General features: G+C 42.0%; 1 protein-coding gene across 13 annotated transcripts in view; it reads left to right on the forward strand.

Annotated features, from left to right (window-relative positions):
* Positions 1 to 19,643, forward strand: part of tenm2a (teneurin transmembrane protein 2a) — a 260,523-nt gene that overhangs the window by 218,368 nt on the left and 22,512 nt on the right. For 9 of the 13 annotated variants that reach the window (XM_088081291.1, XM_088081301.1, XM_088081295.1 and 6 more), the window contains 11 exons: positions 280 to 506; positions 1,189 to 1,384; positions 4,611 to 4,712; positions 5,157 to 5,351; positions 6,802 to 7,002; positions 8,752 to 8,937; positions 9,888 to 9,914; positions 14,650 to 14,796; positions 15,085 to 15,295; positions 17,101 to 17,220; positions 19,377 to 19,638. In XM_088081291.1, the coding sequence (XP_087937417.1) occupies positions 280 to 506; positions 1,189 to 1,384; positions 4,611 to 4,712; positions 5,157 to 5,351; positions 6,802 to 7,002; positions 8,752 to 8,937; positions 9,888 to 9,914; positions 14,650 to 14,796; positions 15,085 to 15,295; positions 17,101 to 17,220; positions 19,377 to 19,638 (1,874 nt within the window). The remainder of the gene's footprint in view (positions 1 to 279; positions 507 to 1,188; positions 1,385 to 4,610; positions 4,713 to 5,156; positions 5,352 to 6,801; positions 7,003 to 8,751; positions 8,938 to 9,887; positions 9,915 to 14,649; positions 14,797 to 15,084; positions 15,296 to 17,100; positions 17,221 to 19,376; positions 19,639 to 19,643) is intronic. The other 4 variants (XM_088081292.1, XM_088081299.1, XM_088081293.1 and 1 more) reach the window with 3 other exon arrangements.

A 19,643-nucleotide genomic window follows, 5' to 3' on the forward strand; every position in this document is an offset into this window, starting at 1 on the left:
GCTCTGCCCTGCAGTTCTATCAGCCCTCTCTCATTTTAGCCCACACAACAAAGTCCACAGTCTTGCAGGCTCCAACACAAAGGCATCGTTTTGCATCCCACTGTCTCATGCGACAACACTCATTTTAACATAAACTTTGGGCGCACAGTTTGCAAAGCTAATGGTGCTCGTCCTCTACTGTTCAATGGCCATGAATTTTTATAGCAGCTCATTTCCTGTAAACTGTGATGATTAACTATTGACTCTCACAATCGATGCCTATAATCACAGATTATGCAGTTTCTTTTCCCCTCGCTCCAGGTCCGTGGGCAGGCCGGAACAGCAGCATAGACACGGGCAGCCTTGAGGTCGGGAGGCGAGTGACCCAAGAAGTCCCTCCAGGAGTGTTTTGGAGGTCCCTGCTCCACCTCGGCCAACCCCAATTCCTCAAGTTCAATATCTCCCTCGGCAAGGACGCCCTGTTCGGAGTGTACATCCGCAAGGGTCTGCCTCCTTCACATGCACAGGTAAAAACCTGGCACAGAGTGCAAGCAAGAATTTACACCCTCTACACCTTTAGGGTAATAGGCTAATCACAGAATTATAATTTTATTCATTAGGAACACATTATCTTCATATTGATCAGCTAAAATGGAGAATGCATTAAGAAAAACTTGCTTGTGTCATGGGACGTCTTAAAATTAATTTGTGATTCATTATAATAGTTGTTTGAAAAAACTCATTTAGTGTAAGATTTACACTTAATTAAATTTCACAGTAATGTAACTTTTACTGCCTCTTATTAATTAGAAACTACTCAATTAACAGCAGATTTGATTTGTAGAATGGGATAATTGCATCTGGATAAGCGTCTCACTGCCTGACCTGACTTTAGCTGGAAAGAGCAGAAAACTGTGGCTCCTGTGCAGCAGTGAAAAGAAAAAACAAAAAAACACTTTCTGCAGTCTTTCCAGGAGCCCAAAGAGAATGACAGTCCTCACAGATCAATCTGTCTGTTGCATGTTTCATGCATCCTTGGCAATCTCCAGCCACGCTTACTTCCCCCATCTTTTAATCTTCCTGCATATACAACTTTTGTTCATTTTTCAAAGTCTAAAAAAGTGCCACCGCAGCACTTCATAGCTGAATCATAGATTTCATACTTGCATTCTCACCTCTGTTCAACCCCACTCTTTCTCTCTCCTGCAGTATGACTATATGGAGCGCCTGGACGGGAAGGAGAAATGGAGTGTGGTCGAGTCTCCGCGGGAGAGGAGGAGCATCCAAACTGTGGTCCTCAATGAGGCGGTGTTTGTCCAGTACCTGGACGCCGGTGCCTGGCACCTGGCCTTCTACAACGACGGCCGGGAGAGAGAGACGGTTTCCTTCAGCACAAACGTCATGGGTGAGACGGAGCATTTGGAGTTGTGGGTGACGGAGGGGTATGAGGGGGAGGAGGGAGAGGGAGGCTGGGAGGTAAATGAGATTAAGCACCAGCATTTAGGAGATGGAAAGAAGAGGGAGACAAGCCTATCTGTTACCAGTGACACTGATTTAAAAGAGCACTCCACCAATTTAGCATTTAACTCTTACGGCAAAACATTGTTGGACTCAAAATGGATAGTTTTTTTTATTTGTTTTGTTTTGTTTTAAGAATAAAAATAACCTTTTTTTAAATTTTACATATTCTTCTTTGTCATCAAACCTGGTCCCTATGTAACCTAAAATGCAACTTGACTGCTGACAGTTTTGAGAAAATTCCAAAGAGGTTTCAACCTTGTCAGAAAGACGTTTGACTCTTACGCTTGAGAGTCGTCAAATACTTGTTAAAGAAAATTGGGTTGGCAATATTTTAACCCTTTTGAAACCTGATTGAAATTAACTTGAATTCTTTCAAAACCATAGGTAAAAGGCAATGAGCAACTTTAGGACAAGGATATGATCTAAAATGTGCGTAAAATAATTATTAAATTCTAATTTTAAATTTATAATTTGCGAATTATAAATATCCCTTTTTTGGTCATTTCACCCTTTTAATTTTAAACATAATTTTCCAAATCTTCCAGTTTCTTGGAATTTGCAGAATAGCTTCTTTCTTTTTTTCCATGTTTTCAAAAGAAATCAAGCCAATTTACTCAGGGTTCAAAGGATTAAATGTCTGATGATGTTGGAATTTTTACATTTTATGGGCATCAACATTATGACGTTTTGCAGATGTTGGATTTTGGTCTCCAAAGTCACAGCTCAATGTTGTTATTCTACATAAAGATGGCATTGGCATGATATATTTGGCACTGGTTTTGGTTACTTAACAACTCAACTCCGTCATTTGGCGTCAGTATTCTAAATCAAATTGAAGTTGGCATTAGGTGTTTTCTGACACTGAATTTTGATCACCCAACATTACATTTTAAATTCAACCAAATATCAACGTCTAATGATGTTTGTGGCCATCTGGGCTCCCAGACCAGCAAAAATTTGAAGTGTTAAATTGCTGGACTTCCCCTTTAAGGCGGACATGGCAGCATTTTAGTCAGATTTATTCCCCAATTTGTCAAAGACTTTACACATTCCCAGGGTGCAAAATCACTTGCAGCAGCATGTGCACAATGTTGCCACTAGCAACACAACCATCCCAACACTGTTAAGTAGGCAGGACCACTTAGTGAGTTAAAAAAATTGTTTGCCAAAACGTAGTAGGACAAATTGACAGTATGCATTCAAAAACAAAACAACTTATTATATCCGAGACTGTAGTATCACTTCCATGGTGTTTGAGCATGTGTGAAAAGGATAAAAATGCATCTAAATAAAAAATACCACCCTGTATAACGGATGTTTTTAGGACCTGAAACAGCGCCCCAAATCATTTCAATTTTGTTGGAGGCATGAGTGTGAGAACAAGGGGGAACGGATAGAAAGAGTCAAGCCGAGTGAAAGAATCCTTCACTGTCAATATCTGGCGGTAGTGCTTTCAGCAGTAGGAGGAGTGGAGAGAGGGAGAGGCAGAGGCGGCGAGGGCAGAACTAGAGTGAGTAGTGAGAGGGGGAGCTGGAGGAGAGACATAATGGTGGGGGCAAAACCAGAATGGAATGAAGTGGAGTGAAGGAGAAGCTGAAGAGGGGGAGTGAAAGAGAGGGTGGCATTAGGGTAAGAGGGAGACACGGGGCTTAGATTTTGGGGGGGAAATGGCTGAGGACAGAGAAAGAGGGAGGAAGTGTTGGAGAGGAAGGCAGTGCGGATGGGCTGAGTCATGCTTTGTGTAAGAAGAGTGGAAGCTGGAAAAAGCCGGGGCAAAGGAGGAAGAGAAGGATAAAAGTCCAAAATGCCTCCTTATCATTAGCATCGACCTTGTTTCTTCCCACCAAACTGCTCTTCTCTTGTAAGTGGGTTAAGAGGCACCAGTGGTGAAAGAAGTATTCAGATCCTTTACTTAAGTTAAGTTACTTACTAATACCACCCTGTGAAAATATTCTGAAAAGAAAAAGTGCCCAATGCAGAAAAATCTTCAAAAAACACCTAAAAGAAAAAGAACAGGCCCAAAAAACTGAAAATTATTTTTAAACAATAGACAAAAAAAACCTAATCCCCAAATTATAAATATAAGAAGAAAAAAACAAAACACATACCCAAAACCGAAATCAAATTTATTTAAAAACAAAAAAGTAAAACCCCTCAAAATTATAGAATTTTTTTATTATTAAAAAAGAAAAAACACCCATATACTTCCTAAAAAAGACATCCAAACACTAAAAAATATAAACAACTTGAAAATAACACCCTCCCACACTCACTTATTAAAAGAAAATAAAGAAAAGGCTTAAATGTTTATCAGAATAGTTGGCAATTGATTTTATGTAAAACGACTGATTTATCAACGAATTGTTGCAGGCATACTTGTAATTTAATTTATAACAAACATATTTTATGAACCCTTTTCACGTTTTTTATGCAAAAATCTGAAATGTAGTGGAGTTAAAGTATAAAGTGGCATGAAATATAATACTCAAGTAAAGTACAAATACCTTAAATACTTTACTTTGAATTTATATTTAAGTATAGTACTTGATAGTACTTATTGGCATTCCACCCCTGAGAGGCACTTAAAGGTAGAGGGAAGTCATGTATGAGGACAGCCAGAAACGCACACAGCTAAAATCTGCCTAGTTCCACCAAACAACCAACCCTGGCTGAAGTATTCATGACCTTAGTGGAGCCGGAGTGGGGAGTAAACAACCAAAACAAGAGCCAGAATATATAGGTGAGAGGAGGAGTGAAAGAGCAGGAGAAGGGTTTGGTGCAAAGCAGTGGAGCGCTCTTATTTTTTGATACAGGGTGCAGAAAAATGGTAGACGGGTTAATGGCGTCTCTAGGAATGTCTGATTCAAAATGCATTCTTCCCACACGATGAAAAATGCAATGAAAAAGGAATGCAAGGAATCTGAAAGGAGGGCACTTGCTTTTTGATGTCTGTGAGACTGCAAGACTCCGAGCGCCTTGACTCCATTTGTAGTATCTTAAAGAATGAAAGGTGCCAATGATTTAATCGAATGCTTTGATGCTTGCCATCTCTCACCCCCCTCTCCCTCCCCTCTTTCCCCTCTCTCTGTCTCACTTTGTCTTCTTCACAGATTCAGTGCAAGAGTGCCCGCGCAATTGCCATGGTAACGGAGAGTGTAATTCTGGTGTGTGCCATTGCTTCCCAGGATTCCACGGCATGGACTGCTCCAAAGGTATTACGAATGTGTTTCTTCTGTCGTTAAAAAAAAAAAAAAAAATGTTGACGTTCCCAGCATCTAATTAGACGAGCGGGCACATTTGGAGCAGAGAGGATTTCGGGAGCAGTAAGATGGCTGCGTGGCCTCAAGGTGGAGCCGAGACAAGATGACTGATGATGAATGGCAGTTCCCCCAGCTAACGTCTCCCTGGCTCTGTGCTCACCTGGGATAGACAGCTTTGATGAATAGTTTAGTTACCTCTGCCTGTAATTACTCTTCATGTCATTGCCACTCCGAAGCCCCTTAACCACTCTATTCACCCTCCTGAAGGCTGAAGTGTTGGTGGGGTGAGCAAGTGTGGGTGTGTGTGAGTGGGTGGCGTGGCTTTTCTCTGCTTTGAGAATCTCAAATTTCTTTTTTCATGGCTTAATGTCTGCCCTTTCTCCCCTTTTTCTCCAGCGGCGTGCCCGGTGCTGTGCAGTGGCAACGGCCAATACGACAAGGGCTCCTGTGTGTGTTACAGTGGCTGGAAGGGACCCGAGTGTGATGTCCCCGTCACGCAGTGCATCGACCCTCTTTGCAGCGGCCACGGCACCTGCACCGACGGCAACTGTGTGTGCTCTATCGGCTACAAAGGGCAGAGCTGTGCAGAGGGTGAGAGGAGTTGATGGCGTGGCGTTCCTCAAGGATGTGTGATGGATTTAACGAGTGTTGGCTGTTTTATACCTGCCTGCACTTGTGGATTTTGACAAGTCAGAGCATTTATTTGGAAAGAAAATTGAATGTTTGCACCAAAACAAACACACATCAACAGACTTACACACTCCTTCAAGCTCTAAAACAGCTCATCATGGCATAATCTCACTCTGACTGAGTGCCCGTTCTCTCCATATATACAGATGAAGTATGATACCGCAGCCAAACACATCAGAGATATTATTAAGGGTTGAAATTGCTTCTATTGATCCTTGTAAAGAAGGATCAGGCCGCCACATTCTCGGTCGTCAGAAAGATAGAAAGTGAAAAAGAGGAAAAAAAGAGGGAGAAGAGATGGAGGGGGAGTCAGGGCAGCAGTGAGAGGTGAATATGTATGAAAAAAGAGAGAATTGGAAAAGGAGGGAGAAAAGAGAGCGCAGTGTGTGCAGGGTGAAGATGAGGAGAGGGAAAGAAAGACAAAGGGAAGAAAGGAGAAGAGTGACAGACAGACCGAAGCCAAGACAAAGGGCCGAGGAACAAGGTCAGCATTTTCTCCTGCTCTTCTTCTTTTTTCTCTCTATCTTCCTCTCATCTAATTTTTTTCCCTTTCTCCTCTGGTCTCAAATCTGATATTCATCACAGCAGAGTCCCTCAAACAATTTACCTGGAGTGCCGGCGACATGAAAATCGATAACTGTGATCCGCTGTTTCTGCCAGGCAAACAGAAACGGAGGGCCGAGGTTATGTGCGAGCGCGCTCTTTTATGAATGTGTGTGTGCATAGGGGTGCGATGGGGTCAATCATGCCTGAGAAGGGGGAGGAGGGATGGGAGAGGTGTCAGACAAAGAGGACGAGGGGAGAGAGGGAGAGAAAGTGGGAGCGACTGGGACAGAGAGGGGTGGGTGGGCTCTCTGCCGGGAGGAGGTAATTTGTCAAATTGGTTTTCACTCACTGCTCGGACTCAGAGCTGCCTGTCAACCTGGCAGACTGACAGTGTCAGATTCTCCCGTATGTATTAGGGCGGTGCGCACACAGACACATTGATGCATACACACGCTCGTGCGCGCAGGCGTGCGCTTGCACCAAATAATGTGTCAGCGAGACTCGCTGCTCTTTCAGAGTGGAACACATTTGCTGCTATGCCCCAATTATAGACTCAGCTATTCATTATTGTGTGCTTTAATTGCCTTAGTAATATGTCTGGTAATATTTTCTTTTGTTTCATTATCATTTTGTGTACTCAAAGAATGAAAATATGTCATGTCTCTTTCTTTAAAAGAAAAATATTAATAATATTTAATTTGTGTTTAACTTCAGCTCCGATGTGACATTTTCCAGATTGTGTTTTTGTTCATTTTTTTTCCTCGTTTTGTTTTTTTCACATCGGTGTATCTCTGGCTTAATGCAGTGGATTGCCTGGATCCGACTTGTTCCAATAATGGCATCTGTGTGAACGGGGAGTGCCACTGTAAGCCAGGCTGGGGAGGGCTCCACTGTGAGCTGCCCAGGGCCCAGTGCCCAGACCAGTGCCACGGCCACGGGGCCTTCATACCAGACACCGGGCTGTGCAGCTGTGACCCCAACTGGATGGGACCTGACTGCTCTATGGGTGAGTACGCCTGCAGAGCTACTGTGGCGGCAGTAATAGGGAATAAAAATGGAGTTCAGGGTGTCATAGTTAGAAGAAAAGTGCTACTGACTACCCATTGTCCCATATTTTGTGGTCTCCCATGATACATGGCTAATTAGTTTTGCATTTTATTTAATACTGCTTTGGTTTTCAAGTAGTGTTTGGCTGAAATCTGCAAAACCACAAACAATACAACTTGCTCAGACATAGGAAACAGCAACTGTTGTATAATCTAAGCCAAATTGGAGCAAACAGGAACAAAATGTGACAAGTTATTACTGTCAAGGCTATATAAAATCATCTCTCTCAGTGACAGTATGTTTGTGACAGCTTTTTACGATTATCGGGGTAGTGCTCACATTCCAAAATGGGCAATGCAAGGCACTTCAGTTTGTATGACGCATTTCATTTCGATGGGCTTTACGTAAAAGTAACAGCACGTAACACATTTAAAATATTGTAATAAATAAAAGACAAGGTTCAATAACAAAAGAATAATACCGAAGAATAACCGCCTACAACCAACACCAACAAACACTAAACAAACCCCCGCATACAGCCCACAACTACATGAATGTTGGAGGTGTGTTTGCATTGTGCACAGTGACACATACAGTTAATAAAGTCTGTGTGGGGGGACAAGAGGAGAAAGGAGGATGCCAAGAGTCACTTCCTGTGCAAAATTCCCAGCTGCAGCTCTGTATGGAGTAGAAAAACAAGATAGATATTGCTTGTAAAAGTAGCTGAGCTCCCGTTTAAATGCCTTTTATAATAAAATACTCAACTTCCGCAATTCTTTATCTCAATAAAATAAAGCCGTTAAGCCACCACTGTAAGAGAGACAGCAGCCTCCACTCTGTCAGGCTCAAAACGCTCCCCCCATCTCAGGATCACAAGCCAAGCTCCAGCATTTGTTATGAGTGAAGCAATGCTTAACTTTAATAAAGACAACATTGTTCCACACTGCAGGATCCCTCAGCAAGTGTGTATCAAAACATCTGTACATACTGCATTCCCCAGCACATCGGGGGTCCTGAGCACACGAACAGGATTGTCACATCTCACCACATGCACTGTCGTTGCCTGCAACACCGCAGCCTCCCAAACAGTGACTGTAATGGAAGCTGAGGAAATAAACCCTGTCTTCCCAGAACTATAATCATTGATTTTAATTGAGGGTGTAAGATGGATAATTGTATTTAGTGTAATGCAGGTTTGATTGTTTTTGAGTGTTTTGCTGCTTAGGGCACTTGCCTTTTTTGCACTGGGGTAATTTGACATTGTTACACACTGTCACTGGGGATGAAATAAAACAGCATAGCTTGTTTTATATTCACTTTAAAACTCAGGTTTAAAAAGTAAAAGTTTTCAGGCATGCTGGTTTTATTTCACCACTGTTTCAAAGGCATCTCAATGACAACTAGTGCCAAAATATTCTCACTCTTAACTCATCAAATACTTGGTCAGCAGCCGTATGCTTCTAACCATGACGCTTTAGAAACCCCTTTAGGATCAGTTTTGGATTCTCAAGGATGACGTATCAATTTGTGCTCATCTCATACATACTGTGTTTTCAAAATAAATGTTGATGTTTACAGGAAATGTAGGTTTTGCCACCAAAACTGCACTAGGTTTTTGCAACAAATCTACAAACCTGTAAAAAAAAAAACACCAGCTTCTGAGTCCTGAAACCTTTTTTGTGATCCAAATCTTTTTCTCTTCCTTCAGAGGTGTGCTCAGTCGACTGTGGGACCCATGGAGTGTGTATGGGTGGAGCCTGTCGATGTGAGGAGGGCTGGACCGGCGCAGGCTGTGACCAGCGTGTGTGCAATCCGCTCTGCATCAAACATGGAACCTGCAAGGACGGCAAGTGCCAGTGTCACCAGGGCTGGAACGGAGAGCATTGCACCATCGGTGAGTGCCTCTGTGTATTTGCATGTGCGTTTGGGGGTGTGTGTTTGACGTGTGTCTGCGTGTCAACACGTGGGTGTGCACAGAAACACCCAGTCAGTCTAAACTGGCATCTCCCCTCCACTTTGTTAAAGGAATCTGGAAATGAGAAGTGGAGGCAAAAGGGAGACTTTGGGGAATTTGAAGAGGGGGGGTGGAGGGTGGGGGGGGGGTGACGTAGGTGGTGGGCAAACAGAGAGGAGAAGAGCAAACTTCTTAGAAGTGGGGATGGTAGGATTACAAAAGAGCACGTTTTAGCCGTTTTTGGGTTGCCTCTCAACTGCAGACCCCAGGAGTCTTAGTTTCTTTGGCCTTTGAAACACCAAAGTTACGTGATGAAAGGTAAAAGTCTTTACTCCACTGTGATCAGAAATATCTCTCACACATTTTGTGTGTGTGTGTATGTGTGTGTGTAAGTGTGCCTTTTTTATGTCAGTCAATCACTGTCTCATATTGACATCACTGTCACTTTGGATGGATGAGTGCCAGATTCCTTTGATTCACCCACAGTGCTTCGAGACACAAAGTCTCATTTCCCTGTCACCACAAGCATATGATTGCAATCTGATACACACACAAACAAACACTAAAACACACACAGAGCAACGCATATATGCACACATGCACGCCAACACATATATACGCACAGGGGAATAACAGTTTATGATCTCCCCGTTTCCCCCATCAGAATGTAGGGCAGCTTTGACTGCAGCATCAGCCCAAGATGAAAGAGTTGTCAGGCCTCAGCTTGGCGCAAAGCACACTTCACTAGCACCAGACACTGTCAGTGTTAGCTTATCTCAGCTTGCCTGTTGTTCATTTCAGCTCTGCATGATGTTACTTGCATTTATATATATTAAAAAAAAAAAAACTCTCCCCATCTCTTACCTTTTGCACGTTTTCTCCCACTGCAGACCATGGGAGCATGGTTGACAAAGCAGGTACCGTATCTGACTCTGGTGTTTTGTTTCTTAGCCTGTGGTGGTAGAAGCTAGCTGCTGCATTTGTGGGTTTTGGCCTGGCTTGGCTCTGTAGACTCTGTGGTGCTATCTGTCCATAGATTAGGGTGCCAGCCTCAATGATAACTCCCTTACATGTAGCGCACTCCCTTTTCCTAGCAGTGCGCTACAGCGGGGGCTAGCTGTCATTGAGCCTAGATGTGTTGTGGGGTACTGTAGAGCCTAGTGTGGTATCAGCAGTGTTGAGGGGCTGTGCTGTGAATGTGTGGATGTGCATGCGTGTGAGCGTGTCCCCCCCTTCCATATTTTCCTGACCTGGCAACACAAACACATATCTCTGCTCAGGTATTCTGGTCATGTATTGCGTAAACACAGCTACTTCACACGAGGAGAAAATGATGAAAGCCGTAAAGAACTTTTGAGGTAATTGGTGAATTTCATAGGCCACTGATGCGAGGCCTTAATGTGGTGTCAAAAAATACAGAGCTGTTGAGTGTGTGTGTGTTTACATTTGAGTATTTGTGGCCGCCATGGTAGAGCGGCCAATACATTTATTTTGTGTGCACGTGTGTTTGTGTGTGTGCGCGCGCGGGTGACTTAGCAAGCATACAGTATTAATTCCAGATTTTCTATCTTTTCATCAAACCCATCCCCTCCAACGTAAGTGTAGAGAAAAAAAAACAGTTTAGTCAGATCACATAAAGATAAACAGAATCATGGCTAAGGTTAAGACATTGCTGCAAACAGAGGAGGGTGCAGGTCTAGGGTGAGTTGTCTCACACACACAGCAAGAATGCTTAATAGATATCCCCGCAGCTGAACCTCTGTCGGGTTACACGGAGCGGCACAGATTGTCTGACAGTACGGGTCCCTGGAGCACCGTTGAGAGTGTCCTCTCACCCTCTACGCTTAATGGAATAGCTCTCATTGTTTTATGAAGAGCCAGCCTGAAGAAAAAGGTAAATCGCAGGGTTAAAGAGGGAGCAAGACAGAGAGGGAGAGTAAAGAAGAGACAGATGGAGCCAAAGAGAAGCAGAGAGACAGGTCAGAGAACATGTGGGGTAAAGTAATCAATATAATTTCCAAGATGGCTTATTAAGAACAGGAGGTGAGTCAAGGTTTATCCGAGGAAGTGGAGGAGAGTTATCTGGTCCATCTATAAGCAGTGGTGTTGGATTTATGGCAGTGACCTTTACTTTATGACCTTTAGAGGAGCTGGAAATAGGGAGAATGGTGAAACTTTTTAGCGCAAAGTCTTCACTTCTTTAAAGCACTAAGTTCTCATTTTTTCTTGTCTCTTTTTCACTTCTTGCTGGGATTCTTAACACACTATCTCTTTCTATCCAGTCATATACCCTGACACTCACACACACAAACCGCACACCACACAAGAGTGTGTGTGCTGACCCATAACCCAAGGCAATTTCTTCTCCTTTTTAAGGGGATTTCATCAGAGTCCAACTACATTAGTGGGGAGGGTGGACCTAATAGTTTCTGAAATCCCACTTTATTCTAGTTAGTATGAGGGGGTATCGACTGGGTCGTGGCATTAAAGAGAGAGGAGTCTCGTGTCGGCCTGCCCAGGCAAGCCGATCAATGCTAGCTATGGATTGTCCTGTCCGGGTGCTTCATAAGTATTTGGCTGCTTTAAATGGCAACTCCATTTAACAGGCAATCACTGCTAACTGCCTTTGTTCCCCGAGCTCAATACTTGGGGACAATCTATTCCAGCTTGACTGTTAATACAGCATCATGAGCAGTCCCTTGATGCAGAAAATGGTAATAATTAAAGATAAAAACCTTTGATTTGATTTCTCTTGTTGAGCTGAAAAACGTGGTTAAGCTTCTCTGTGCCCCACCTTCCCCTGCTTAGGAGTTCAAAGAAGATGGCGCACTGTCTTTCTCAAAGTCCTCTGTTGACTTTCCCTCATCGCCTGGCGGTTGAGACGTATGATAAAATGCCAATCGGGGTGAAATGCCTGTTAATTTAGCTGCTGCCACGGTTTAGATTGCAGTATTTGTATTCATAATGCATGGTTTTATTGATGCAGCGATTTGTTAGAGGGCAAAATCCTACAGTGCAACTTGAGTGAAAATATGTTCATTAATCTACTGCACAGGACTCAATGAAAAGCATTTCATATTCATAATCTCTTACTGGCTTATTTTGTCCTTCCTCACTCGGTGTCGGCACACTACTACTGAGTGGGAAATGTCAGGTCATATCTCGAGGGGTGCGTCGTGCCGGGTGTGCGAGTGTGTGTGTTTTTGAGTAAGTGCCTTTGCGTGCATGCACGTATTGTTTTATCAGTCAACCCTGTCTTTGCCTCCATATCCCGTGGGTAGAATTAAGGGTGTCGCATCCCGCTCTCTCATTTATTGAAGAGGAAATCACTGTGACAAGTTTGTTTGAGGCTCTTTGTGCTGCTGGAGAAAACATTGTCACTGTGTGTCATCATGCCTTTTTTTTCTCCCCACTCTCCCTGATAGATTATGAAGTGGCAAACACACAGACTTGTGTTAGAGCCAGAGAAGGTGTGATTTAGAGTGATATGGGAAAATGGTAAGACAGGCCAGGACTTAAAGGACCGTTTGGATAAGACTTTGATGAGCAACATTGTCTCAGTGAGGATGCAAACTATCAAACAGACTACAAAAATGTCATGGCGTCTGAGCTTTTAGAAACAAAAGTATTTATCTTTTAGCATTTAATGGACATTTGGAGCCATTTTAGTGAAGTACTCTAATATAGGGAAATTCTTAAGGGAAGAATAATTTGAGGGATACACTTAAATGCTTTCTTGCCAAGAGTTACATGAGATGATTGATACCAAACCCATATCTGTCGCTTCAATATGAAACTGCAGCTGTTAGCTTATCATAACATAAAGACTGGAAATAGGGCAAAGAGCTAGCCTTGCCTCAGTCTTAAGGCCCACACACAACAAATCAATGAAGTATCAATGAATGTAACATGAAGTGGACTGTTACCTCACGACATCTGTGTCTTGGCTAAAAAGTTGCGCTTGACCACACTTCAAAGACTACAGCCAAAAGCATACTAGCTTTTGCATTCCATGTCTGCGTTAGAGGAAATAACTATCAATACCAGCAGGTGGTGGTAGTCTATAATATCGTTCAAAAAGATAAATCGGAACCAGACAAGATGGATTTAAAAAGCTATTTAGCTAGTTAGCACATTACAACATAACCCTATGTTGAAAGATCAATGGATATTTACCGTGGGCCAGGGAACAATAAAACAAACAATCACACCTCTTGTCTTTAGTTATTTGTTTCCTCTCCTCACTTCCTTTTTTCCTCTTATGTCACTGTACTGAACTGCCAGTCACAGTGATTTCTGTGTGAATGAAATTAAATTGTTTACCAACAGCCTCTGCCATCTCCGAAACTGATTCAACATGCTGAATCAACCCAAAAACAGACACACTGTAAGAAATCAACAGCCAATTGCCATCTTTGTGTGTCAGGGCCCTTACAGGAAGGTTATGGGTGGGACTTTTTATTAGCTGAGCACAACTTCTTAGAGTCCCTGCTGGCTTCCTGGCAACAACACAGTGACAACAAGACTCCTGAAGGAAGTCACAGCTCCCAGCCAAGAAATAGTCCAACACACAACCCCCAGTTCACACATTTTTGTACAGATTAATCAAACAAGATATAACATGTAAATTAGTGAGCTGCGTTGGTTGGTGTTGGTCATTGGATTTTTTTTACCTTGTTTCCTGTCTTTATTCCAAGCTAAGCTAACCAATTAATAGCTCCTGCTTTATGTGGAATAGATAAATATAAGAGTGGCATCAGTCTTAGCATCTAAAGGGAAATTATGGTATTTTCCAAATGTCAATCTATTCATTGAAATTTTCTTTTACTATTACAAGCAGCCAATAGTTGGCAGATATTACTTTGACAAGATGGTACTGCCCTCCATAATTGCAAATTTCCTTATCCAGACGCCCTGAAAATGTCTGCTTTTCCTTGCCTTAAAGTCGCTCTCGAGTTGAGGGTGGCCTTGCTATGCTAGTTACAGAACTTTCTTGGCTCCAGGGCCTCGGATTCTGGTAGAGCGTTTTGCATAAACTAAAGTGAAGGTTTATTAGTTCATAGACTGCCACCGCACAGATACACACACACATGCACACACACACACACTCCATCGAACATAATCCCATTCTCTCATGAGAAAGCATTACTCTCAGGCCATCAGAATCCCATTACCTACACTGAATCATAAGTAAGAGAGAGAGAGACTGCGAGAGAGAGAGAGAGTGATGATCGGGCCAGGCTCTATCAAGTAAGTGAATCAAGAGATCCGTCCACACATACACACACACACACACACACACACACGTTAGCAGCCATCCCAAAGGTGCAGAGACACACGGATGGGAAGGTGTGCATGAAAATTGACCTGCTGAATTAAATTGATTCTTCAACAATCAATACTTACAGTGTGCTACCACGTGGTTATTAAATAGAGTGAGACTCATTGGTCTATCGTAACCATATGAGTATGTGTGTGTGTGTGTGTGTGTGTGTGTGTGTGTGTGTGTGTGTGTAAGAAATGTGTGCTTGTTCATCTGTGTATCGTTGATAATGAAACCAACAACCCTGCTTCTCTCCTGTCATCCCTCCCTCCCCCTTTTCCTTCCTTCTCACCTCCCTCCCCCTCTCTCCTCCTGTCCTCTCCTCACAGACGGCTGTCCTAACTTGTGTAACGGGAACGGCCAGTGCACCATGGGACAGCAGAGTTGGCACTGCGAATGCCAGACGGGCTGGAGGGGCCCCGGCTGCAGTGTTGCCATGGAGACCTCCTGTGCTGACAACAAGGACAACGAAGGAGGTGAATTAAGGGGAGCGGGAGAAAATTTGGGGTGGAACCGCTTTAAGCACAGCCTTCACTGAGGAATACCTCTTGTAAGAAAATGTAGCTTGTGAAAGGAATAAAGCATGATAGAGAGAAATAATGAATTAAAACCGAATTAAGATAGAGGTCTCATGAGAGAAGCCCTCACTACCAATACCAAAATTAAACTTCCCTCTCAAAGATTATCAAAATATTTAATCAAGAATGGAAGAAGTAGGTGTTTTGCAGTCCTCCCTTCATCATTGCTCTTTCTCTGTCACTCAGATGGATTAACAGACTGCATGGACCCAGACTGCTGCATCCAGAGCCCCTGTCAGAACAGCCCGCTGTGTCGGGGCTCCCGGGACCCTCTCCTTGTCATCCAACAGAGTCCGATGTCCCAACCCCGCGTCCGCTCCTTCTACGACCGCGTCAAGATGCTCGTGGGACGGGACAGTACCCATATCCTCCCCGGGGAAAACCCGTTCAACTCGAGGTATGACGGGAAAAGACACAAACACAGGATGCAATTACACATTTTTGCAGGTTTCCGACAGTCATGGAAAACCTGGAAAAGTCATGGAATTTCAAAGTCACCTTTTTCAGGCCTAGGAAAGCCATAGAATTGGTAAAAATCAGGGTTGTCAAATTATTATTTTCTTTAAATCCTGTTTGATGAACTGTTGAATTTCAACAGTTAATTGCCATTAATTGCATTTTTTTTATCACGTTTTCAATTCAATTATTTTTCAATATTATTTTATTCTTACCAGATTGTCTTGATTAGGAATCAGATGACAACAAAAAACTGAATGGGACTAGCATAAACTGGGCATATCTGTAAAGGGGAGGCCCATGGGAACTCATAGAACCCATTTTCATTCAAATATCTTGAGATCAGAGGTCAAAGGACCCCTGTGAAATGGCCATGCCATTTTTACATCACTAAAATTTAGCCTGAATTTGGAGCATTATTTAGCTTTAAAACTCCCTGTACAGCCTCTTTAGGACATGAGTTTCGGCTGGGTATTAACGCAATTTTTTTTTAATAATGAAATAACTTATCATGTAGGACCTTAATTGCTCTGCGATTAATGCATTAACGCTGACAGACCTCATAAAAATCATTAAAGGTTTTGGAAAAGTTATGTGAAGTTTGGAAGACCTTCCACGTAATGTAACATAACAGCAAATGTATTTTCTGTAGCTGTTGACGTAACATATCTCAAATATGCATTGATGTGTGATTTGTTTACCATCACATGCGTTTCTTCATTTTCTCCCATCATGTATCCCAGCTAGCTGAAATTACGTTTGAATAGAATTTTATTTGTTTACAAAACAGCAGACAAGTTTGGCAAGAAAAAAATGTATTTGGTTCCTAAAAAAATAATCGAAAAATGTTGAAACTGTTTTTAATGCTGTTTTTCACTGAAAGGTAAATGCAAATTATACAATATTCATATTTATATTTTTCCTTCCTATTTTTAAAAAGTTTTGAAATTTTCTTATCATAAATAAAAACATTTAAATCAAAAATTCAAAATTATTTAATTTTGTTTAAACGTTGTTATCAGTATTCATAGCACCAATATCCAGGGGAAGAATGTACATGTTGTTTATTTGTTATGTTTGCCAATAGTGTTAAACAAACTGCTATGCGTGCCTGTGAGATAGCATGTGAGAGAATATTACCGCTTTGATGCTCTGAGAAGGTTTGACATTTATGCGATTAAATGTGTGCTGTGAAAAAATACCATAACTTTTAGATTCAATGGCACAAATATCAAATAGACTTGAGAATGGTTCACAGAGTCAGCCAAGACCTTAACAAATCCCAGAGCCGAGGCAGAGCGAGCCAAGATTCCCTGTAGATTTAGCAGAGCTGTGAAGCGCTGTCCATGGTGCTGATTCTTGTCTCCATACATTTACACATACCGACATCAGATGTTTCAAAGGAAATGGCTCATCAAAGTGATGCTGTATGTTTAAATGTTATTCTATCTCTCTGTATCAGTTCCCTAAGGCACAGCCGCTCACAGTCATACACAAACATGCGCACATATCCATCTACATTGTCATGGTTTGTTTACATGATTGACGGGAGCTAATCTAGATGGCGGGGCTTGCTGATTGCTTCTAATTAATGAGTGGTTGAAGACCAGAGCATTAAATGAATGGGCAAATTGGATGATTGAAAGATGGAGAGATTAATCAAACCAGATGACTGATGGTTGGGAAGATTGGGTTGATAGATTGACTATTGCTCTTTCTCACTCTGTCTCTTCTGTCTTCTTCCAGTTTGGCATCTCTAATCCGGGGTCAGGTGTTGACTACAGATGGAACCCCTCTGGTGGGGGTGAACGTGTCTTTTGTCAACTACCCTCACTACGGATACACGCTGACACGGCAGGATGGAATGTATGTACAACAGCTCCCCAGCACTCTTTGCTGAAACTACCTCACCACATAGGCTGCATTATTAGATTAAATTAAATAAGATTAGATTGGATTAGATTAGATTAGATTAGAAAACTATAATGATCCCATGAGGCTGTTGCAGCCACAGATAATTAGATATTGCAAAGAAAGGGGATTTCGAATAAGAGCATAGGAAATGTATTTACAAGAATGACACAACTGAGAGTCAAAACTCAATCTCCTTAGTGAAAATATGTTAATAAAAATGATAACTGAAATGAAAACATCAGAAAAAAATGTGCATCAAAATAAACACATTATGGTGTATGTAAATGTTTAGAAACAACTGCTGAAAAAAAGACTTTTTTTCTTAATTGTTAAAGAAGGCCTGCTATGTTTTTCCTTATTTCCTGTCTTATATAGAGTGTTATATAATAATGAGGAAAACATATATAAAAGTAATTCCTGTGAGCAACAGCCTCATGCTTTAGATCATTCTGAATACTTTGGCTCCAACATTTTTTTCTACTTTTGAGACAAGTTGACATCAGATGGTGATGAATTATTTCATATGGTCATCTGCTCCACGCACATCACTGCAAGTGTTTACATTGCATACAGTGCTACATGGAACTTGCCAGTTTTGTGAATTTCCCCCCATTCTGGATTATATTCCTGCTGGAACATGTCATATTGTTTATAGAGCTTTTTTTATCAGTGATACTTTATAAAAGAGTGCTGTACTCAATTACAATCATTTGCTGGCTGCGAGTACACTGCTACATGTAGCTACATGCTAATGTCAGGGAAACATGTAATCTTGGTTGAAGATTGCACAATTTTAAATCATATTCTTGCTGGAACATTTTGCTTTAGAAGCTTTTATTGGTGAGTTTTCATTACAGAAAGTGGTTGCAGTAACAGTACAGAGATGCCAAAGAACAAGACCTGGAAACACTGACCAATCAGAGCAGACTGGGCTTCTTCAGGATGGGTGCTAGATAAAGGCAATAAAAAGGAGCTTTTCAGACACAGGGTGGATACAGGTGTTCCAGCACAAACAGCATGAGGATCACTGAGTTTCTTTTTTTTATTAAAGCATGTAAATGTTCTAGAGAAAAAGACAAGTATGAAATGAAGTATGAAATTGATCATAATAGATCCCCTTTAAGTTTTCTGGGTCAGGTTGTATACTTTAAACAATAGAGGTTTCACTCCAAATAAACAATATCTTGAGCCAAATGACAGGGCTATCAAAGAAACTTCTGAAACAACACTGAAGTTCAATTTTTAAGTATCACAGCTCTCTGCTCTAATAGCCACCTTTCCAACATTTTTAGTTAAATCACCTGACATGTCTTTCAATTTCTCCTGCAGGGATTCCAGTTTTGTGGCAAGTTTTAGGCTGCTTTAATTTGACTTTTCTGTCCAATTTTTCTCCCCTACAAGTTCTATTGAATTTAAGTCCGGCTGACATCCGTAACATGCTATTTCAAAAAATTTGATTCACTGCTTCTTTAGACTGACCTCAACTCATTAAAAGTGCAGTTTTTGTGTTTCCTGTCTCAGGTTCTTTAAACACCCGTCTCCTCCTCTTACCATTGCTTTTCTTTACAGCGTTTTCTTCCAGTTAGGCCGAGCTGACGCTGGAACACCTGAACTTGTAGTAACATTTAATTAACCTTGTATTTCAGGGGCAGTCACTAGCCAGTTTCACGGACTTGTGACTTGAATGAACATGTTCTGATGTCCCTGTCTGACCTTGTTTAGTTTTGATAAGTGCTGTTTTCTTCCAGTTGTTAGAAGCTCTTGGCTGCAGCAGTTACAGACACTTATGAAGCTCTGGTCATTTGCCACAGCAAATTTGTGTATAAAACCTTTGTCTATATTAATCATAAGCCCACAGCTTTCAATTATAATTTGAAGAGAGCCTGGAGAGAGGTTAAAGAACGTTGAATAAAGAGACCAATGTGCTAACGTGTGTGTATGAATAATTTCGAAACATTTATTCCAGGTGTTTTATATTTATAAATTAAGCCAGTGGAGTAAATATTATATTCCACAAACGGTGACAGTGAATGAGTCCAGATAATGGTCCTCCATAGCACGTCCCCATCTGTACCTTATTCCCATCCTCTTCTTGCAAACCTCTCCAGGTTTGACCTGATAGCTAACGGTGGGGCATCACTGACTCTCCGGTTCGAGCGCGCCCCCTTCCTGAGCCAGGAGCGCACCGTGTGGCTGCCCTGGAGCCAGTTTTATGCTATGGACACTCTGGTGCTTAAGACAGAAGAGAACACGATCCCGGGCTGTGACCTGAGCGGCTTCGTCAGGCCTGACCCTCTTGTGATTGCATCCCCTCTCTCCTCCTTCTTCAGCTCCAAGCCAGGGGAGAAACCCATCATACCGGAGACACAGGTGCA

This window comes from Plectropomus leopardus, chromosome 8, assembly GCF_026936395.1.
Source record: "Plectropomus leopardus strain MGB_pleo_1.0 chromosome 8, ASM2693639v1, whole genome shotgun sequence".
NCBI lineage: Eukaryota > Metazoa > Chordata > Actinopteri > Perciformes > Serranidae > Plectropomus > Plectropomus leopardus.